Source organism: Camellia sinensis, chromosome 3, assembly GCF_055761805.1.
Source record: "Camellia sinensis isolate YWXY chromosome 3, ASM5576180v1, whole genome shotgun sequence".
NCBI classification, from domain to species: domain Eukaryota; kingdom Viridiplantae; phylum Streptophyta; class Magnoliopsida; order Ericales; family Theaceae; genus Camellia; species Camellia sinensis.
In genome coordinates, this window is record NC_138963.1 from 43150308 (window position 1) to 43174406 (window position 24099).

At 39.8% G+C, this 24099-nt stretch overlaps 1 protein-coding gene across 5 annotated transcripts; it reads left to right on the forward strand.

The window, feature by feature from the left end:
• Positions 1 to 3046: 3046 nt before the first annotated feature.
• LOC114269860 (exonuclease V-like protein) lies at positions 3047 to 22182 on the forward strand. Of its 5 annotated transcripts, none has more exons than XM_028211213.2 (7): positions 3047 to 3706; positions 5103 to 5207; positions 18416 to 18540; positions 18771 to 18920; positions 19054 to 19207; positions 19481 to 19557; positions 21576 to 22182. In XM_028211213.2, the coding sequence occupies exons 1-7, from the start codon at positions 3260 to 3262 to the stop codon at positions 21787 to 21789; spliced, it is 1272 nt and encodes a 423-aa protein (XP_028067014.2). In that variant the 5' UTR covers positions 3047 to 3259; the 3' UTR covers positions 21790 to 22182. The 5 variants fall into 5 exon arrangements, 4 of the variants coding, with proteins under 4 accessions (XP_028067014.2, XP_028067011.2, XP_028067013.2 ...); XR_014363828.1 differs by having other exon boundaries at positions 3081 to 3706; positions 19481 to 19628; XM_028211210.2 differs by having other exon boundaries at positions 3081 to 3706; positions 18410 to 18540; positions 19442 to 19557.
• Positions 22183 to 24099: the final 1917 nt, after the last annotated feature.

Below are 24099 nucleotides of genomic sequence, written 5' to 3' on the forward strand. Positions count from 1 at the left end.
TACTTAAAATTTTAAAAATATTCACTAAAAATTTAAGGGAGATTTACCAATAAATCTCAAAATTTGAACTTATGAACCAATTGGTCCTATTTTTATTCTATTAAACCGTTTAGTCCCATTTAATTGTGAGGGACCTAATTACCCTTATGTATCCTATATTTGATGCGGCTGGGGGCTTCAATGTGTGGCTCACGTGCGCGATTAGTAAAATGGATGTGTGGTGTGTTGCATGTGATACACTGCCATGGCGTCACACAATGGCAAACCGCTGTAAGGGGTTTTTATTTGGGCTGGGCATTCTCTCACTCTCAGCATTCTCTCTCTCTCTCACATAGAGACCCAGCCACACACATAGCTCCTCTCTCTAGCAGACACAAGACGCCATTAACACACACAGCAGTAGATCGAACACATGTGATTCCATATCGAACACATCGAACATCATCGAACACATCATCATCCGAGGGTGATGGAGATGGCTTCAACACATCGAACACACTAATACATCGAACACATCGAACATACTGATACACGCAGACACACAGATAAAACACATCGAACACCATCGAACACACATGTGATTCCAGATCGAACAAATCGAACACACTGATACCCGCACACACACAGATGGAAGACACTGATACACGCAGACACACAGATGGAACACCATCGAATGCAACCTGGAGAACCTCTCGAATAGTCTGGACCCGACCGACCCAGATCTCGGAGGACGGTTCTGGTTAAAGCTCTGGTTCTAGGTCCGGTCCAGCGCCTTAGGAGGAGGAGGAAGATAGTCTTTTTCCGGATCTTCAACGACCCGGATCGAAACTTCATCGGTTGGGTTTTGGGGGTTCTGGGTTTCCTCCGGAACATCGATCTGGAGATTGAAATCTGGAATTTGCAGAGTCTCATCGGGTTGAGGAACGAGATCGGCTCGGCAAACCGGACAAGTCACATGAGAATTGAGCCAAGCATCGATGCATTCGGGGTGAAACACATGGTCGCATTTGGGGATCAATCTGAGATTCTCAACGTCTTCGAATTCATTGAGACAAACACATGGTCAAGCCCTCTCAAACACACTGATGCACGCAGACACACAGATGGCTTCAACACACACTCACACACACACACACTAATACACACACACACACGCGCGCGAATCTCTGAGAGTGTGCCACACCGGAATGAAAGTGGGACCAAATCAGTGAACCAAAAATGACAGTTTGTAAATCAATGAAAGGGCACTCTCGTCCATAGAGTGAAACAAAAATGAAAGAAAAAAACAAAAAGGACCAAATCAACACATCAGCAGGACTATTTGGTATAATAGAATAAAAGTGGGACTATTTGGTATAACAGTTTGTAAAGTAGGATTTATTGGTAAATATCCCAAAATTTAAAGGGTGATGCACCAATAAATCCCAAATTAACAACTTATACACTGTTTAGTCCTAAAAATTTTCTTATAGACTAAAAGGTCCCATTATAGGGAAATTGACTATAGAGGGTATATACATCAAACATCATCATCATCAAAACAACATCAAACATTATCATCAAAACAACATCAAACATCACAAACATCATCATCAAACAACATCAAACATTATCATCAAAACAACATCAAACATTACAAACATCATCATCAAAACAACATCAAATATCACAACATCAAACATGGGCAGACTGATTTATGAAAACAACATCATCACCATCAAAACAACATCAACTACACCATCATCATTAAAACAATATCAAACATCACAACATCAATATTAACAGTCCTACAATGAACCAGAGCATTTGGAAAAAACATAAACTTTTCTAATACTGCCAACATCATATCAATCTACAAGTAACATTACATTTTCTCTTTTGAATCAAAAAAAAAAAAAAAAAACATAAACCCAATGAAGTAGAACGCTACCACTGTGTTAGTTTCAACCACAAACATCAGTTTCAACCTGCAAACAACAACAAAGAACCCAACATCAAAAATCAATGATTGCCACAAAAAAAAAAAAAAAACAACCTATTAAAAATTGCCCAGCCCTATGAACACCCCCAAAAATGTACACCAGAACACCCTCTTCGTTCTCGCCTGTGTTCTCATCGTTGCTTTGGGTCGGTTAGGGTTTGGAGTCCTCATTAGCAACATTCCCAAAGTTCAAATTCCCAGAAAATGAAGAACCCATTTCCATCTGAGAAAATGAAGAAATCGAATTATCCGAAACGGGTCGAAACGGATTAAACCCATCAACATCATTATCAAAACTACAAACAAAGATATCGTAACCAACATCTGAGAAATTTATTTCAAATTCTCAATTGCAAAAAAGAGAGGTTGGTTATGGTATATTTACATAAATATATATATATATATATATATATATCAGCACATCGATCGATCGTGAGGCTCTCTCTCTCTCTCTCTCTAGATTCTCACTAAAAAAAAAAAACCACTTTTTGATTTTCTGTTTCAATTCGGAAACAAAAGGATTGAAGTTATAACAGAACGATGATCAGAAGTTTGCCGGCGGAAATGGAGGTTCCGGCGAGATCAGGCATCTTCCGGTGGAGGAAGGTTAAGATCGGGACCGTGGAGGAATTTGCTCAACGGACTACGGTCAGCGTCTCAAGTGTTCGAGATTGTAGATTTCCATGATAGTAGGGATTGATCTGCATGCTGATCTGAAGAAATCGAACACTCGAGCCCTGCCCTCCTCCAGGCTATCAAACATCAACATCAGATGTAGGTTTGAGGGAGACGAAGGAGTTGCAGCTATGGAGTTGATGTTTATGTTGATGTTAGGGAGACGATGTAGTTGATGTTATGTTGCTGTTTATCTTGATGATGTTAATGAAAATTAAATAAACAACATTACTAAAATAAAATGAGACTAAATGGTGCATAAGAAAATATTTAGAACTAAATGATTCAACTTTTTGAAAAATAGGATTTATGAATAAATTTTTCATAAAAAAATACGTAAACCTAAAAATTTAATTCAAAAAATTCTAACCAAAGAAACGAAAAAGGTGTCGCCAGTTGCACGCAGCGCTCTTTTTCTAACGTAATCCCATTTTAACCGGTCCTTCCTTACAAAACCTGAGAGAGAGGGAGAAAAAAAAAGAAAAAAAAAATCCATGTGTTGTTGACCGTGCCTTTGTCCGCGGCGATCGCAACGGTCACTTCTCTTTCTCTCTCCCTGACTCCGACAACTCATCGATCGTTCTTCACTCAATCTCGGCCACGATGACCGACCCACAACAACCACCCACTCACACTCACTCCTCCCCACAAACCCACAACGACAAAACCAACAACGAAATCACTACTACTACTCACATCCCAATCGAGATCGTGAGCGACGAAGAAATGGCTCTCATCGAAGCTGCTTTTGCCGCCACTCGCTCTTCTCTCACCTCTTCTATTTCACTCTCTTCTTCTTCTTCTTCATCTTCTTCTTCTCTCTTCTCGTCTCAATTTCAGCGAAATGCTGCGAGGTCGATTCAGTCCATCACTCTCCTCTCCAAACGGAGTTTATATACGCAACCCACTTCGGTGGGAGACATAGAGGATGTTGTTGGAGGTGGAATTAGGAGGAAGAGGACTACCCTGAAGAGTAATCGACCCGTTGACTCCTTTTTGCATCGCTTTCGGAGGAAGAGAGCCTTGTCTGTCACTGATATTACTGCCACGGTAATATATGTGTCTTTTGTTTGTTTGTTTGTAGATTTTCTTTTCTTTTCTTCTCTTTTATTTTTTATCTTCTTCTCCTTCTTCTGGGTTTTCAGGAACGAATTCTTGTGTGTGTGTGTGTTTTTCTTTCTGGAATTCGGATATTTTAATTGTTTTTGGAATTTGAAAATTGTTCAATTACTTTTACTGTTGTTGTGGTGTTGCTATATTTGGGATAGAACTGAGTTTGGTTGTTTTTTTAAATGATTTTAATAGTTGTGGTGTAGCTACTATGGAACAATAATTGTTGTTTCAATTTGAATATATGAATGATTTGGAGTTGATCAATGAAAGCTAATTGATTGTCTACTAGTATACGCATAGTTTGAATTTAGATACAGGGGGCTACTTATGAATAGTTCCTTGGATTTTCTTGATTCTGTTTGGTTTCCAAGAACCAAGATTTCAGATTTTATTTATTTTTATTGCGAAAGAAGAAGAGATAAGAATCAAAGAATTAAAAAGGAATACAGTCTACAAACGCATCCACAACAAAAAATTAAAAACAAAAAGAAAACAAGAATTCAGAAAAAGCAAAATAAAGGAGAATGAAATCAACAGGCAGAGTTCATAGCATAATCATGGTTAGTTCATGAATAAAATTTAGAATCATTTCAAATTGGATATGATATAAATTGCTTTCTGTCTACCGAATTTCTATTATTTCAAGGCATATATAGAAACTTCAATACTATTTTGTTTTGTTTGTGGCATTGACCATTATGTATAAGTTAACATGCAAATTTTTGGAAGGATTTTCAAGCAATAATTGCTTTGAATCATTAAGCGATCATTCATCTTTTCCATTTTTTATGGCATTCTATGCAGTGAATTCTGTAATTTACTGATTGACAATTTATTATAAGTACTTTCTGGCTGCACTTTATTAAGCTAGTACACACAGAGAATTTGGCAAAAAAAGACTTCATATTTTCTAGAATTATTTAGGTTGTGTTTGGATCATGGATTTGGATAGGGATTTGAAAGGGAAAGGAAAGGGTGAGGGAAATAGAGAAAAATGTGGGTGGTTCTTTAGGACTTGAAAAATGTAGAGTGGGTGGGACTCAGGTTCTTTAGGACTTGAAAATATAAATTAATATATTTTAGTAGTTGTGTGCACTCAAGTTAATTATTAGGTGTCACCGCATTAATCCGTAATCCTATAAGAATAAGGCATCCTTGACCCTTGAAAACCTGGTAATCATTTTCACATTATGATTTTGTATATAAATGTTTTTTCTTTATTTTTTTTGAAATTTTTTCTTAACATGGAAATGTTTTTTTTTTCTTTTAGTTTTGGTGCAGGGAAATTGATTAGATTTATCTCACATTCGTCTTCATTTCATGTCAACATTAGGAATGGTGTGAAAAAAAAATGGAATTCTCTCTACTGCTTGGCCAACCGGAAAAGACTGAAGCAATGAAAGCCGGTATTGCTCGCCATGCAGTACTTGAAGAAGAGGTATGCTTTTGAACTCTAAACTAGATATCTTTAAATTATTTATATTCTCAGCTTATCCCGAAAAATATAGAATTCTTTCATGCGAGCATACTTTTTGTTGACTGTGACTATCAAAATTCTTACTTGTAAAATAGTTCTTTTCTGAGATCATTCTATCATCTTCTTGACGAATTTATTTTAACTATGACAGTCAGTTTAGTTGTTTGCTATCATTGAAATCTTGCTAGTTGTGTAAAATAAATTTCTTGCAACAGAAGCAACTTTTCAAGATGGAAAATACTTTTTACAAACAGAATGGTACCAAGATCTTGAGTCTGTGTGAGGTTACACCTTTTTTTGTTTTTGAAAAGTTTTGATAGAATTTATCTTTTATATCTTTTGCCTTACATAATAAATATGGTCATGGAGCCGCTCAAGATTTTCTATGGATGGTATTTGGATTGAGTAGTGTGTGTGTCAATTTCCGACCACACTGCCAATCAAGCACTCAGCTGGAGAACACTGGCATCACAAAAAGAAGAGATTCCGGCAGTGGTTCGTCCACCCGGGGGCACTCCGACGATCAAGTCAGTTATCTCTCAAAGATAGCAAAAGTACTTAACTTACCTATTCAGAATACAAAAAGTCTACCTTAGACCCATGGAGGTGCCTCTCTTTTATAGCCAACACAATCTTAGTCCCAATAGAAGCCTAGCTTCAATGGACTTAGGATTACTGCTTATCTTGGACTCCCAGTAGGATTGGGATAAACTCTCTAAGAGTCTTATCTTTATCCAAACTGAAGCCCTCTCCCATTATAAGACTCTTATCCCTTTTCCGCTTATCCCGGATTCCGGTATTCTCGCTGATAACCTCGGCCTAGTCGAGATCACCTCGGCGTTATGACCAGGACACGTGGCACCCCGACTGGCACTTCGGTGACATTTCGGTCACGTGTTGTCACTCAAAAATTATGTCCCCACAACTGCCCCCTAGGTTCTATTACCTCGATATCCTGAGATGATGGAACCTATATCGTTTCTTCCATTTAGCACGTTGGCTAAGCTCACTCCATTCGTTCATTACCGAGGTCATAATACGTCGGCTCAATATGACCAAAAACTTACAGTCGGCTTTCACCAATGCCTCAAAATCATTAACCAAGTTTGCTCAAGTTTCTTAGTTGAGATCATCCTCATGCCGAGGTTTTACTCCGTTAAATCGAGAATTCTAAGAGCTTCAACACGCGTATGAGCTGTCACGCATGACAACTCAACCGTTCTTGCCACATGTCTCTCTCTCTTTGGGCCGTACCCGACACGTGCCACTAAGTCACATTGCTTTCATGTGCGCCGTCTAACACGCACGTCGTTTTAGGCACATTAATTGCCTTTTTGCTGCCGTTTTGTGTTTCAACAAAACTTCATTCCTCTCTTTTCGTCGTTTCACCTTTGCATCCTCATTCCTGTGCAAGCTCTCTCTCTTCGCTCTCCCAAATCTGCCATTGATTCAAGCATTCGAGCCTTGTAACTTTGCTCCGTTCACCTCCTCCGGTGAGATTTTTACCGCTCCGTCGCTTTTGCAACCGTCGTCTGACATCGGCGATCCTTACACCGGGCTCACTCTCTCTGATAAGCCACTGTTCCTCCTGGTTTTTAGTCTTTGATTTACATCGAACTCTGTCATATTTGCAAACTTGCTCATGTTTTTTATCGTTTAATATGTACCTCGATTTCCACTATGTGTTTGAGCATGTTTGCTTTGTGATTCTGTTTTTTGCCCAATCCTTTCTTGAATACTCACATACCTGCACAAGCTTTACCACTGTGTTCTTGATGATTCATCACTGTTCTTGACTCTGAATCACATTCCTGTCTCTTTTTTCTGTGTTTTTTTTCAGATTCTTGCATTCAATCCTTGTTTGCCTAGACCTAGGTTTGGGATTTGTCTATAGAACTTACGAACCTTAGGAAGAACTAACACAAATTCCCCTTAGATCCATAGAAATTCTTACCATAGTATATATTTAGGTCTTAGCCGAGGTATTTCAGACCCCTATAAAACACTTCCTTCCGAAATTCAATACTCTCCCCCTAAGTTGATATCATGGGTATGTGGAAGCATAGGGTAGACACCCCAACCAAGTTGGAATATTTCAGGCAGGAGTTTTCCATCCCAGCCAACGTCTATCTGAGGTTGGCTAGGGAGGATGACTCCATCATGCCTACAATCGATTCTATGTCTTTCCCCATTGTAGCTTTCATAGAGTGTGGACTTAGGCTCCCATTCAACATCCTTTTTCGAGAAATCCTTCATTACTATAAATTGAACCCAATGCAGCTTGCCATCAACTCTTACCGAGTTATCAACGGTATAATAGCCTTAGCCAAACAATAGAATACTAGGGTAACTTTAGCCGATATCCAATACTGCTACACCATGTGTGGCCTTAAGTTAGAGAAAGACTACATTTACTACCTCAAACCAAGGTCCACAGAGTACAAAATGGTTGTCGACCTCCCAGACTCCAACAAAGGAGCTGGGGACGATTACTTCATTGTCTCGGGGAACTGGGAGTTCGCTCCGGATGAGGACCTCCACCTCTACCCTCTTAGCCGAACAGTTTTCGTAGAGGGTAATGGTAAGAGCCATATGCTTATACTTACTTGTTTTCAAAGTCTTCAATACTTTGTTCTTTTGTTCGTTCTAACGTTTGTTTTCCTTGCAACTCTTCCCCAGCAAGCAAAGGATTTCCTTAAGTCCTTCTTCCCGAGCAAAGGCTTGAAAAAGCTGTTAGACGTGCTAGTTCACAAGCAGAGAGCCCCCCTACTGCTCAACTTCATCCCGACTTACAAGTCGGTTCTTCCCGACATTCCGAAGAAGAAGAAGAGCAAGTCTCCTCCGTCCGCCACTACACCTTCGACAACTTCATCATCTCGACTAGATCAGGGATCAACCTCTGATCCAACTGAGCTACCATCAACTTCGGCTCCATATCTGATCCCTCCATCTCAACGCCGACGAAGACACCGAACTGTAATCGCCGCTAAGATGGGCCGCAAAAACGCAGTCGCAGAGGATCTTTTGCCGGACATCCCTACCACCGTTGACACTCAACCAACATCATCTCAACCTCAACCAAAGCCGAAACAAAAAAGGCTGAAGAAGGCTCATCCAAAGGCAACGGTGACTCAGATTGATACTGAGGACACCTTGCCAATTTCAAAATTGGCTGAGAGTGAAAAGACCCCTTCCGCCGCCGAGAAGAGGCCCGTCGAGGCCGAACCATCCCAATCTACTCGATCAAAAAGGCCAAGGTCAGAGTCGGCGACAGCTTCGGGTTCTTTGAAATCTGACTCCCCTTGGGCTCCCCCAATCACAATGGAGGACAGGCCGGTCAGAGTAAGCGACAGCGCCGTCGACATTAACGTCGGCGTTGCCCTTACAAGAGCCTTGCTCCTTCCTAAAGATCTCGATCGTAATGCCAAGATGAGCGAGTATGAAAACTTCGCTTTGATACTGCAGCATTTTGTTCAAGTAAGTTCCTTACACTTGGTATTTTTCTTTCTCTATTATTCTATACTTTTAGAACTTCTACTAACTTTTGTTCTGTCCATTTTTCTTTCAAGTGATCCAGCACGTCCACTCCTTCTCAATGCAAGCTTTTGAAATGAGGAAGGAGTTGGCCGACAAGATCAGGGAGGTCTCTGGTTTGCCGAAGACCCTAAAAAAGACCGAGGGAAAGATGAAGACCTTGTCAAATCAGGCCGAGGCAGCCATCAAGGCTAAAGATGAGGCCGAAGAGAAAGCTGATGTTGCCGAGGCCATTGCCAAGGTTCTTACTGCCGAAAAGAAAGAGGCCGAAGAAAAGATGGCCGAGGCCTAAAAGGAGCTTCAAGATGCCTTGGCCACAAAAGAGGCTGAGATTAAGGCCGCCGATGAGAAGGCTTACGCAGAGGGGGCGGCCGACGTCAAGGAGGACTACAAAAAACAGGTGAAGCAGGCATGCAATAAGGGTTTCACCCTTGGTTGGATGGCCGCCCTAAAAAAGTTGGACGCCCCGAGGACTCCTCCCTCAAGAACGCCGATGACCTCCCCTGCCATTCCCACCTACTCCAAGCCAATCCGAAGACGATTCTGAGTCTGAGGAGGAAGCTTTGGTTAAGAAAAAGAAGGACGCTGCTGGGGCCAAGTCCTCTATTCTGAACGAGCAAGTCGTGGACTTGTCTCAGGATGAGGAGGGTGAGGTCTCCAAAGACGCTACTCCTGAGAAGGCAACCTCGGACGCGCCTATTGCCGACAAGAGCCTCGACCAAACTCTTCAAGAAATCGATGCCGAGCTCGTGGCTGAGAGGGCCACCGAGATGTCTTCTCAGCTGTCTTCTGAACTCCAAACCCAACCAGCCAGAGACGCCAGAGAGTCTTAGTTTGATGTTTTTCTCCTTTTTCTGTTCCTTGTACTTTTTTCTTTCTTCTTAAAACAATGTAAGCTTTAATTTGGCCGACATGCCATCTTCGCAATCTGAACAATTACTTTCTAATGTCTGGCCGAAGTGCCTCTTTGTAATTGAACTTCCTTATCTGAATGCAAGTATCAGTATACACTTTAACTGTGCAATCTCCTCGGGGTATAACACCCTGGTTAGACAAACCAACGCTTTCATCTCGGCAAGCACGCAAGTACTTTTTTTTCGTTACAACCTTGGCTTAACTTGTAAATTTTTCTAAAAAATTTTAACAAGTGTTTAGCCATGACCTCGGTTTAATTTCAACTTGTAAATTTTTTAAATTTCAACAAGTGTTAAACATGACCTCAGTTTAACGTCAACTTGTAAATTTTTTTCAAATTTCAACAAATGTTAAACATGACCTCGGTTTAACGTCAACTTGTAAATTTTTCTCAAATTTCAACAAGTGTTAAACATGACCTCGGTTTAAGCTTCAACTTGTAAATTTTTCTTAAATTTCAACAAGTGTTAAACTAATCTTCCAAGCATCATTTTCCAGTCCTCTGCCCCCTAATGTGAACCTAAGTTCCACTTGGGTTCTCATTTAAGTCTGGGGCTGTGACCTTGTTGCAGAGGTCAGATTCAAAGAAAGACTGGCCGAGGTAAACAACCTCAGCTTCTTTGTTAATCTGACTGATATGTACTTGGTTCCAATCTGAGTTTGATTCTGTTAATATGACAAGTCTAGGTTACCCTAATTTAGTTTAACTCTATTATATGCAAGTAAAAGTTCTACTCTGCCATATAATAAGTCTAAGTTATTTGTCATGTTTCGCTTAGAAACATCGCCAACTTAGTTCAACTCTATTATATGCATTACATGCAAGTAAAAGTTCTACTCTGCCGTATAATAAGTCTAAGTTATTTGTTATGTTTCGCTTAGAAACATCGTCAACTTAGTTCAACTCTATTATATGCAAGTGAAAGTTCTACTCTGCCATATAATAAGTCTAAGTTATTCGTCATGTTTTGCTTAGAAACATCGTCAAGTATCCGGTCAATTATATTACACAAGTTTAAAGATCAGGATAAAACTTTATTACTTCTGCTAATAACAAGATAAAAAGAAATCTTAGAATACGAGAAAATCTAGTGGTAGAAAAACTTTAGATTGCAAGTATTTTAGGGTCTTGGCAATTCTTTGCCGTCACAGTCCTCAAGCCGATATGCCCCATTGCCCAAGACCGAGATGATTCTATAGGGTCCCTCCCAATTCGGGCCAAGCTTGCCCTCTCTGAGATCCTTCTTGTTGCCAACGACCTTTCTCAGGACGAGGTCACCAACTTAGAACTCTCGCGGGTTCACTTTTTTATTATAAGCACTGGCAAGCTGCTGCTAGTATGCCCCCAGCTGAATTGCTGCCCTTCTCTCTTCTAGCAGATCTAGATCTCAGGCTATAAATACATCATTAGTTCCATTCTCTACTCCCTAGGTTCTGATCCCTGGGATGCCGACCTCTAGAGGAATGATTGCTTCTGTGCTATAAGCCATGGCAAATGGGAATTCCCCAGTTGATCTTCTCGACGTGGTCCGATATGCCTGGAGTACACTTGGCAGTTCATCCACCCACTTTTCCTTTGTTGCTTGCAGCCTCTTCTTAGTCTCGTCCAAGATGACCTTGTTGGATGTTTCTGCTTGTCCATTGCTTTGAGGAAAACTTAGGGTGGAAAAATAATTCTTGATTTTGAACTTTGCACAGAAGCTCTTGATTAGCTTACTGTCAAACTGTGTGCCATTGTCAACTATTATTGCTCTTGGGATTCCAAACCTGGTGATGATGTTTTTCCATATGAAGTTCTTCACATCAACGTCCCGAATCTTGGCAAGGGATTCAGCCTCTACCCACTTGGTGAAGTAATCTGTTGCTACCAGCAGGTACTTCCTTTGTCCAGTTGCTTGAGGCAGTTTTCCAACAAGATCCATGCCCCATTGGGCAAATGGCCAAGGGCTGGACACTAGGTTCAAGTCTGCTGCTGGTTAATGTATCAATGGTGCAAATCTTTGGCACTTCTTACACTTCTTGACATAGGTTTCAGCATCTTTCTGCATGTAGGGTCACCAATACCCCTGTGTAATGGCCCTATGAGCAAGTGACCTGCCCCCAACGTGGCTTCCATATACTCCTTCATGTATTTCGTAAAGAAAGTCTTCAACTTGTGCAGAATGCACACACCTCAGAAGGGGTCCAGTAAAGGATCTTCTGTAGAGATGGCCTTCTGCTGCCAAACTGAATCTTGCCGACTTCAGTCTGATCTTGTGCGCTTCTTTACGGTCGTCTGACAATTTTCCTTCTTTAAGGAATGCTACTATTGTATCCATCCAATTTGGTCCCATCTCCACACACATTGCTTCACGCTTTGTGCTCAGTGGTTCTATGCTTGGACCTGACAAGTAGTCAACCATTATTGTTCTTGCCTCTCCAGGCTTCATTGCACTAGCCAGGTTGGCCAGAACATCGGCATGGCTGTTGTCATTTCGGCTTACCTGCTGCAGTCGGCAATTTTGAAATAAGGCTACCAGATGGGTAGATACTGAAACAATCTATTCGTTTGGGGTTTAAGGCCTCAAACAATGAAGCAGAGTATGAAGCGCTGATCGCAGGACTAAAACTGGCAGCAGCCATGGAAGCCGACGAGGCAATAGTCTTTTGTGACTCCCAGCTTATAGTCAATCAGGCAACATGGGAATTTGCAACCTGAGATGAACGTATGTCAGCCTACGTAAATACTGTAGGGCCTGAGTTTCTCTTTGTTCCTTTGCTCTGTTGTCCCCTGCTGGGTTTTTTCTTGCTCACCTAGACGTCGCACACCTTGGCTCAATGGAGCCCGATGTGTGATGGAACCTAGTGTGAACTCGGCCACGAAGTTGGCCAAAACTTGGCCTTTGATTGCTGTTCTGGGTCTGAATTCCAAGTCATATTGGCCCAAAACCACTACCCATCTGGCTATTCTGTCTGTCAGATATCCTTGCTGCAACAGGGACTTCAAGGGGTGTTCAGTTAACACTACAATTTTGTGGGCTTGAAAGTAATGATTCAGTTTCTTGGAAGCCATTACTAAAGCAAGTGTTAACTTCTCTAAGGGTAGATATCTGGTCTCTGTATTTGCAAGGGTTTTACTTACATAGTAAACAGTCCTTTGTTCTCCCTCTTCTTCTCGGATTACCACTGCACTTACTGCATGTTCTGAAACTGCCAAGTATAAGAACAGTTCCTCTCCAGGTACTGGATTTGAGAGAACTGGAGCTGCGATCAAATACTTTCTTAAGTCGGTCAAGGTGGCTTCGCATTCGTCGGTCCATAAAAAGTCTGTGGCTTTCTTTACCAAGCTGAAGAAAGGCTTACATTTATCAGAACTTCTGCTTATGAATCTGTTCAGTCAACATCTGCACTTGTTTTGCCGATGTTGGGCTCTTCAGTTCTAGGATAGTCTCGATCTGATCTGGGCTTGCCTCAATGCCCCTTTTGGTTACCAAATATCCTAAGAACTTACCAGACCCAACTCCAAATGCACACTTAGATGCATTGAGTCGGAGCCGATATGTTTTAAGGATGTCAAAGACTACTTTTAGGCCGGCCAGATGACCTTCAGGTTCCTTGGTCTTCACGACCATGTCATCGATGTAAACTTCCACTGTTCTGCCAATTAGATGTCTGAACATCTTGGTTACCAATCTCTGGTAAGTTGCTCCTGCGTTTTTCAACCCAAAAGGCATCACTCTGTAGCAATACAGCCCTTTTGGGTGATAAACGCAATCTTCTCCTCATCTGGAGGGTACATAGCTATTTAATGGTACCCCATGTAAGCATCTAAGAAGCTCATCCTTCCATGCCCTGAAGTGGCATCCACCTGTTGGTCAATCTTGGGTAATGGGAAGCTGTCTTTGGGACAAGCCTTGTTCAGGCTAGTGAAGTCCATACAGACCCTCCACTTCCCATTCTTTTTCTTCACAACAACCGTATTTGATAGCCATGTCGGGTAACTTACCTCTTGAATTGCTCTAGCCTCCAGAAGTCTGTCAACTTCTTCTTCTACTGCCTCAACGTGCGTCAACGTCGGCCTTCTGGCTCGTTGGATTGCATGTTTGGCTAACCTGTCCACATTCAGTCTGTGGCAAGTAACTTTGGGGTCAATGCCAGGCATCTCAAGGCGTCCAGGCAAACACCTCAATGTTTGTTCTTAAGAACGCCTCCAGTTCTTTTTCTTCTTCCTCGGCCAAGCCCAAGCCGAGAAGGAAAAAGTGTTCTTCGTCCCCTTGCTGGACAAGGACTTTCTTCAGGGCTTCCTCACTATTCTCGGCTGGCTCTTTGCTGACATCCTACAGGACTTCCATGTCTTCATCCTCAACCTCTGCTGGTTTTGCTTCCTGAATGTTGCAGGTAGATTTTATTGCTGCCATGGAGCAATTCTTTGCCTGCACTTGATCCTCTCTAACCCCCTCTATCCCATGCTCTGTTGGGAATCGCAGCAGTTGGTGCAATGTTGAGGGAACAGCCCCCATTGCATGCAGCCATGGTCTTCCCAGAATTGCATTGTAAGGGGAGGGGGTGTCAATTATGGTGAACTCTGTATTCACCCTCTTGGTGCCAGCCTGCACCTCTAAGCTTGCTGCTCCCAAGGGCCATGTCGGCGTTCCATTGAACCCAGCCATTAGGCTGTTGGACTGTTCCAAGTCATCTTGGTGAAGGTCAAGCTCCTTGTAACACCTGACATACATGATGTCACAAGAGCTACCCTGGTCGACTAAGATGCGCTTCACTTAGCATTCTTCAATCTGGAGGGATATTACCAAGGCATCATTATGTGGATGCTGCACCATCTCCAGGTCTTCCTCAGTAAAGGACACCACTGGTCCTTGGCTTTCGCCTGCCCTAGGTCTCTTTTTCCCGACCTGATATACATGTTGCAGGTGTTTTACCTTTTGGGTTTCCCCCTTATCTCATTCTCATTTACCTTTGAGTGGATCACATTGATCACTCGAGGTCCGCCTGCCTGTGGTTGTGATGCTGGTGGAGGTGGTGGTGTTGGTGCCTGGGGCAGTCTTGCCTGCCCTTCCCTTGTTCTGGCTTCATCTACCATGTCCCTTAAATGGCCCTGTCTTACTAGGTCTTCCAGATGTGTCTTCAGGGCTCTGCACCCCTGAGTCAGATGTCCAGTTTCATTATGGTAAGCACAGTGCTTGTCAAGGCTTCTTCCCATAAGCTCACTTGGTACCCTTGCTGGTGCTTTGTAGTAGGGCTCATTGTAGATTTTCTCCAAGACTTTGTAAACCGGAATTCGGAATACGGTTGTGACTGCTTGAGCAGCCCTTAATCCGATTTCTGGTTTGTTATAGCCACCATTACCTCGGTCTCGCTTCGACGAGCCGTTTTTCTTCTTTGGTTTCGGCGCCTTTGTTCCCAGCGTATCCTTCTCGGCCCTGGCGGACTTCTCTATTCTGGCCATTAATTCCTCCACACTTTTTGGCAGTGTTTTTGCCAATGATTTTCGGAGCAGACAATTATCATTTAGGCCATTCTTAAATGATACGACCGCCACTTCTTGGTTGCATTCTGGTATCCGGTTGAATACCTCATAGTACCTTTTGGCATAGGCCCTCAGGCTTTCGTCCTCGCCAATTTTCAGAGCCATCAGGGCATCCACCCTTAATGGCTCTAGTTTGTTCATCACGAACCTGCCCACAAACATCTCGGCTAGGCCTTTCTAGGTTTTCACAGTTCCTTTCGGCAACTTGTGAAACCAGTCTGATGCAATTTCTCTGAAGGATGAGGGGAACACCTTGCAAAGCAACGGCTCGTTCCCGGTGTATAACGCCATCGAGTTCAGGTACAAACCGATGTGAAAGTTAGGGTTCGACTTCCCGTCGTAGATCTGGAATCTCGGCATGCTAAACCTCTTCGGGGCTTCGAATTTGTCCAATTCTACCGAGAATAGCGTTCTCGGCTTGACCGGGGAGGTTACCTCGGCATCTTGTTGCCTCCTCTGTAGGTAACCCCTTAGGTCCTCCTTTGTCCGACCAAGAACTCGGCTATCTCCTGACTTCAGCCTTTTAGGTGCACTACTCTCAATTTCATTGTGAGCCCTCTTCGACCTTTCCCCATTAGTTGCGTCGAAGCACAACTCCTGCCCTTGAACATGCCGATGTTCTTTGGGGTCTGCTTCCTTGGTGCGATATGTCCTTCGAGATTCTTCCCTTCTTGACTCTCCTCACCCGACCTCCCTTGAACGCCGGTGAGAGTGTTTTTCGCTCCTGGTGTGCTAGGGGACTGTAGGCTATGTTACACGAACTTGGATACGGGTTTCGTGTGCGGGTATGTATCTAAGGGTCGAACACTTCAAAATTAAAAATTAAGAATACATGGATATGCATCCAAATTTGGATATGGGTACGGGGATACGTTAAATAGTTTATTTTAAAAAATATATATTTATTATATGAAGATGAGTTATATTATATAAATAACAAATAAAAATTATTTTAGATATAAAATAAATTATATTATATATGATAAAATAAGTTATTTTTAATTTTTATTTATGATATATTGTATTATATAATTTTTATTTATGGATGTGAAGTTATATTATTTATGATATATTGTATTATATAAATTTTTTGGATGAATAATATTATATATTATTATATTAATGTAATTTATACTATATGTTAATATAAATGTAATATGAATAATGGATGAATAATATTATATGATATGAATAATATTATATTTGAATTAAAAAAAAATAATAATATTATATATTATATTATTATATTATGAGATTTATATTATCTACTAATATTATATACTAATAAATATATTATTGTTATTATATACCAATATATTATTATATTATGATCTACTAATATATTATATTATTATATTATCTTCTAATATTATATACTAATAGAGGGAGAACAAAGAAGAGAAGAAAGAAGTCGGCGACCAAGAGAGAGAGATGAGAGGAGAGGAAGAGAGGAAAAGAGATCGACAGATCAAGAGACGAGAGAGAAGACAGAGAAGGAGATCGAGAGACGAGAGAGAAGACAGAGCAGGAGATGGAGATCGAGCATCGAGCATGTCAAAGCAGTCGAAGCAGCGACCGATGTCTTCGCCATTTCAACAGGTGACCAGGTTCTCTCTTTCTCTCCCTCTTTCATCTCTTTTGCTGCCTGTAAAGAGCCGTGTCCGAGAGAGAACATGCGAATCTGACACAGATCCCATAGCCGCACCCATGTTGTGTCGTGTCGACACAGGTACTTCGCCCCAAAGTGCCGAGTCCATGTAACACAGACGGTAGGGACTGTTTTCTGCCCATCTTTCTTAGCCGCTGGAATCGGTGTATCTTGTAACGGGAACGGTGGCTGCATGACATTGTTCTGCATCATGAAATTGACGACCGTTTGTAGGTCCGCCAATTTGTTCGCCATTCCCTTTACCTCATCGTCCCTCCGTAGGCATCTATCCTTCTATATCTAAAGGTCGTCCTCGTTGTAATACCCGCTTCGGTCCGTTTTCTTTGGTACGTCGCCTTCCTGACCGACGTCCTTTCCTCCGTGATTCTTATCACGAGTCTGTTCGTTGCAGTTGTCTTATTCGACGTCAAGGTCAATAGGTTTCCCACTCCCAGTAGGAGTGTCATCCCTAATCTTTTCTTTCTGTCCGTCGTTGGCCGTCTATTCTCCTTTCTTTTCCACAGACGACGCCAAATTGTGTGTCAATTTCCGATCACACTGCCAATCAAGCACTCAGCTGGAGAACACTGGCAGAATAGATTAAGCCCGAACGACCTGTCACAAAAAGAAGAGATTCCGGCGGTAGTTCGTCCACCCGGGGACACTCCGACGATCAAATCAGTTATCTCTCAAAGATAGCAAAAGTACTTAACTTACTTATTCAAAACACAAAAAGCCTACCTTAGACTCATGGGGGTGCCTCTCTTTTATAGCCAACACAATCCTAGCCCCAATAGAAGCCTAGCTTCAATGGACTTAAGATTACTGCTTATCTTGGACTCCCAGTAGGATTGGGATAAACTCTCTAAGAGTCTTATTTTTATCCAAACTGAAGTGCTCTCCTATTCTAGGACTCTTGTCCTTTTTCCGCTTATCCCGGATTTCGGTATTCTCGCAGATAACTTCGGCCTAGCCGAGATCACCTCGGCGCTATGATCAGGACACGTGGCATCCCGGCTGGCACTTCGGTGACACCTCAATTACGTGTTGTCACTCAAAAATTATGTCCCCACAAGTAGTTTTGATTTGAGCTTGGAAATCAAGTCTGATGCTGGAATTATTGAGGATCTGGATCTTGGAATAACAGGTGAGTGATGTCGCTTCAATAATCAAGCAACCTATGATTTTCTACTCATCTGTCATTGAAAATTTAGGTGTCCAAAAAGCATCACTAGAGTTTTTGATCCAATTAGTGGTGGTAACATCACAATGTGATCGTCATTGCCTGCTTCCTTTTTCCTTAGCGTGCCTGCACGAGTTATTGCCTGTCAGTTTGTTTAACATCCCAAAAGTTGTTTCTTTATCTTTTCATTTGGAATATAAGCTAACATTTTTCAATCTTAATTTTGTATTTGTGAGATCATTCTGATATAATTGTAATTTAATTTTTGTGCATTTGGGAGTAGCCAACCAAAAATACTTCATATTCCGTTTTCATCTTTTATGTCCTTTGTGATGTTGTTTGACCCTGACTTTCATAAGTGGCAGGTTGTAAAAAGGGTAAAAGTTCATATCCGAACGGTCGAAGATGTATGGGCTTTAAAATTTATGAATTTCATGACCGGTGTAAATCAATTATTGTCTGACGGTGGTTTAACACGCGAGTTGCCCCTGTAAGTTTACTTATTGTCTCTGAAGGTTTTGCATGTTGATTTATTTATCAAAAAAGGTTTTGCTTGTTGATTTACATGGTAATTTTGATTTTAATTTATATATATATATATATATATTTGGGGGGAGAAGTTTAATAGCATATACTGATTAATTTAATTGCCTTTGATCTTATAACATTGTTTGTTAACATTTTTTGGTCTCTGTTGGACTAACTTCTTGTACATTGCAGAGTAGGTTATGTGGAAGGTGTATGGATGGTGGGAGTAGTTGATGAAATTCGAATGCCTGTAAATGAGACTCAGAAGAACCCAACATTATTAGACATAAAAACTCGTGTACAAGCAACTGTGCCTAGTGAACCACAACGAAGAAATGGAATGTATGCATTTTCTTTTCATGCAGCTTTTGTGAATGATTTGTAGAAGCATATTGTTGCCTCATAATCTGTTAAAAGTTTTAGTCAGAAATAGAAAGACAATTCTTTGACCATGAATGAGTATTCATTTTTGCAGGCTGCAGTTGATGTGCTATAAGTATTTGTGGGACAGTTTAGCTGCTGATAAATTCCCTACGGGACAATTCTTTGATTTCTTTTCTTTAAATCCAAATTGCATTTTATCTGAAGAAATCAGAGCGAACTCTGTTAAGTCAGGTTTTCCCGCAGAGGTAATAAATTCCCCTTTCTTCTTCTGAAGTGATTTTCAAAAATTAAAAATATATAATAAAGAAAACAAAAAATTGAAAAATGAAGATTAAAAGCAAATAACAAAAAATTGGGATATTCTGATGCAGAATGACAGCTTAGTTGGTTTTTATTGGTTATTTAATTACCTGATCCTTGGTATAAGTGATATTTTGCTTGCGCCTTTATTTTTAGTTTATCTCATCTTAATTTTGAAGGGAAAAAAAGGGTTCATCTCATCTTGGCTGTGTGTGCAGACTCTTGATGATTTAGTGAGGTATTTCCGGAATACTTGCCGCATACTTCCTCCAGCTTATGACCAGCTATTGTTGCGGTGAGTTCAAAAACGAGGCCAGTGGATACTTCTGTAATTATTTTTCCCTCCCCAATCTCTTTTGGTTCAAGGTTGGATATTTCAATTTTCAAGTTTTTAAATACATACTTCATATGTAAAGACAATCAACCTTTGATACCTTTGCAAGTAATTTTTCTTCAAAGCTCTCTCCTCCTCCCCTTGGATAAAATAACCTGTGCTTAAATCCCTAGGTAGGCTCTGTTTGGCAACAGCTAAGTTAATAGTGATTGTTTTTAAATTTGTGTCCATTTTGTCCTTCGATGTAAGAAGAAAAAAAAATTATAGAAATCCAAAAAAAGTTCACTCAAGACCCCAAAAAAAAGGGAAAAATTATCCATAGGTCCTGTTTGAAATATGTGTACACTATTTAATCCAACAACTTTTTTAGTAGACCCAAAAGTCCTACTTTTCCTCTCTCTCTCTCTCTCTGCTTTTTGCCTCATTTTTTACGTTTTTCTCTCTCTTTTTTTGCGTTTTCCTCTCCTTTTGTTTGTCATGGACGACGACCGGTGATCACACATTTCTTATTCTCTTTCTCTTTCTCTTTCTAATATATAGTCACCGGTGACCGACGATCACCATTGATTGGAGTTCACTAGCAACTACCAACCATCGACATCAACTTGTGACTTCATCCTCATCGACGGCGAAGAAGATGAGTAGATCTACTCAAATCTGATGAGTAGATCTACATGAGATCCGACTAGATCTAAACAAAAAATAGTTGCCGAAATATAATATTCTTTCTATATCTATTCTTTCCTTCGATTTCACAATTTTTCTACCTTTTCTCTGTTACACAAGTCTATTTTTCTATTTTAATGGAGAAAATTTTTAAATTCTGAAGAAGTTGTTTTTGAGTATTAGTTACATGCGGTGAAAACTGTAAAATTTTGCAGTTTCAATTTTTTTTGTTGCTGGAATGAATCATGGTTTAAAACTGTAAAATTTTGCAATTTCATAACATTCTTTAAAACTGTAAAATTTTGCATTTTCATAATATTCTTTAGAACTGTAAAATTTTACAATTTCATAACATGTTTTTCAGTTTGATTAATAAGGATAAATACTTAATAGATTTTTTCTCTGAAACTGTAACATTTTACAGTTTCAAAACTTGTTTTTCAGTTTGATCAAAATTAGAGATTATTTGCTTAAACCCTACAAAAATTGAAAAATAACATATGTTTTTCCCATTGTTGATGTTTTTTGTCGTTACATTTTTTTTTTCTTTTAGTTTATCAATATTTAGCACATTTTGCTATGTTTTTTCGCTCTAATTTCTCCATTTATTCTTTTTTTTTTTTCGGGTAATATTCTGAACATTTCAGTGAGTCTTCAATGATGTTGTTCTTAACGTCCAACGAACGTTTTGAACATTCCGGTGACTTCCACTGACATTCATAACAGTCTAGTGAACTTCCGGCAACTTCCCGGCGATACTCCGGCGACTTTCCAGCGATACTTCGGCTACTTCCCGGTGATGTTGAACATTCCGGCGAGTCTCCGGTGATTGTCTGACGGAAGTCCGATGGTAGTGGATGTAATAGCATCTGTAAATTTTAAGAAAAAAAAAAAAAAGAAAAGATTTTTTGGTAACAATTAAAAATATATATGACTAATTGGTACAAGTATTTTGTTTTGGGATTAGATGGGTGCCTAGTTGTTCGATCATCATCCGATTATTCTTATATTTGAAAATCTTCTCACTAGGGTTGAAGTTAATTTGGAAAGACTTCAGGTTCTTCATATGCTGGAATTTTTTTTTTTTTTTGGTCATATTCTTGCAGTAGCTTTTTTTTCTTTTTCTTTTTTTTTCATGAAACCTTTTAGATCTGTCTAGACTACATAATCCTGAAAATTTTAAAAATAAAAAAAGTTCAGGAAAGACTAAAATAAACTAACTGTTTTAGAATTTTTCAAGAAAAAATAGCTTAACATGAACTGCTCTTCTTATTCATCTATTTTGGTTTTTATTTTCTTGTGGGGAGCTGCAGATATGAATTGCAAGAAGATCATTCATTCATCAGTGAAGATCAATTTAGTTATGATTCTGATTGGCTTAAGGGCCAAATTCAGTGTAGTCTTCAGTTCTGGCAGGGAGAGCGAGAAGCCAAATATGCTCCCGAGGAAGAGAGATGGAAATGCAAGTTCTGTAAGTTTGCTTCTGTGTGTCCAATCAACGCTAGCCCCACTGGTAAACCAATGTAGAGAGAAATTACTAACAACCCTTTTCTCTCGGCAGTCCATTTGATATTCTCCCCCAATAATGTTCTTGACCTCACCTTTCTGCAAAGAAGCAACAATTTTAGGGTAGTGCTTCTTTGTAGCTTTGTTTGATTGGTGGAGAGGTGGTGGCATATGTTTGGTAGGCCATCCCGATCTGCTATACCATAGGTCACGTTTGTAGTATTTATGTACAAGCCTCTTTTGCAGGCTGTGATGATTCATTGTTGTGCAGTATTCATAGCAAATTCATTGTAATGAGCTTGTATGTATCATTTTATGTACAAGCCCTACTTTATAGGCTCTGGTGATTCATTCTTGTAACCTACTGACATATCACTCCTTAAATTGTAGTATTGTTTACCTAATTATTTGTAAGTTGCTGAGTCTCTCTCTCTCTCTCTCTCGTGTGTGTGTGTGTGTCTGTGTGTGTGTGTGTCTGTGTGCACGCTTCTGCTGCATACTGCTAATATGTGTAGGAAGTGATTTTGTGGGTGATTGAGAGGGAAGGGGAGGCGTAGGCATGGTGTGGTGGTGGTGTTAGTGTAGAGAAGAAAGGGAACAAAAATTGAAAAATAAAAGGAAAGGTGGGTTAAGGTTTATGTGTACAAGGGGAAAATGTAATTTTAGTTCTGTTAATTCAATTACAATTTTCGTTATTATGGAAAAGATTGGCGTAATTATGTTAAAAATTATAAAATATATTATATTTTTACAAATTTAAGAGGAGGTCGGTGTAATGTACTTCTGATTTGAATCATTGTAATGGATTTGTATCATTGAAATGGACTTGTGATAAATCTCACGAGTCTAAACAATATCCTCTTAGACTGAACTGGAGAGAAGTATGGTTAAAATAAATACTACAAATAAGCAAAATAGGTGCATAAAACAACAAATTTGTCTAGTTCTTAAAACATTGTAAAAACACATTATTATAAAATGTCTGATTTATAATTGTAAATAAGTTTTTTGTGTATAAATTTTATTTTATAGATTATTTTTTAAAAAGAATTAACATATTGTGGACATTTAAATTTAGGAGAAAAAATTCAAGAGCAAATTATATTGGTGACTCTTACATTTTACTTTTTGTGTCATTTTGGTCTCTATAGACGTATTTATCTACATGTCTTGACTAATAAATTTATCATTGTAAATTTATTCACAAAAATAAAAAAGACTTAATGGGTTGTTAGGACCTATTAGAAATTTGTCCTATGTTTCAATTGACGCAATTTTAACCTTTAATTTTATATTTTGTATCAATTTGATCTAATTGATAATGTTATTAGTATTTTTGATGAAAAATTATTGCTAAATTAGTTGAGGTTAACTCATTGAGTTAAGTAAGTTTATAATTTTATTTTGGGTAAATTACATTGACACCCCCTGAAGTTTATATTTATTACAGTTTCTCCCCTCACCTTTTGAAAATTGCATCATCCTCCCTGAGGTTTAAAGTTTTATTATAGATTGCCCCTGATGACTTGCAAAATATGTGTATAATTTATGACTTCTCAACTTTAAACTTTAGTCTAATTTTATTTATTTTTTGTTGATTTTAGGCTTCATTGTTGTTATTTAAATTTTATTTCAAGGTTGAAGAAAATGAAGATTGAAAAGTTATTGTTTAAAAGATAAAGATAAAGATCAAGTCAAATTCTTTTAAATAAAAATTTGGCATTTTGAAATAGAAAAATGTTTGAGGGCCACAAAAAGTGTGGCTCAAATGGCTCAAAACTGTCAAAACGACGTCGTATGTTTGAGATACACGAAGGCGTATGTTTGAGATACACGAAGGCATTTGAGATACATGAAGGCGTTTGAGATACACGAAGGCGTTCTTGTTTGAGATACACGAAGGCGTTTGAGGTACACGAAGGCGTATGTTTGAGATACACGAAGGCATGGAAGCAGTAATCCCACTGGAAATTGCCCTCTCCACCATCAGAAGCGAAAATTTTGACCCAGAGTTAAACAGAGAAGCCATAGCCTTGGAACTCGACCTGGTGGAAGAAATGAGAGAAAGAGCACTGGTTCACATCGCTTCATACCAGCAAGAGTTATCCTGAAAATATAACAAGACAGTACATCCAAGGCAATTCAAGATTAGAGATTGGGTGCTGCGCAAAGTGATGGGAAACACCCTGGTACCCGGAGATGGCAAGTTAGGACCTAATTGGGAAGGACCTTACAAAGTGGTTGGATTAGCAGGGAAAGGGGAATACCACTTAGAGGATGAAGATAGCAAGGCCATTCCCAGGCCATGGAACACTGTCAATCTCAAACTAT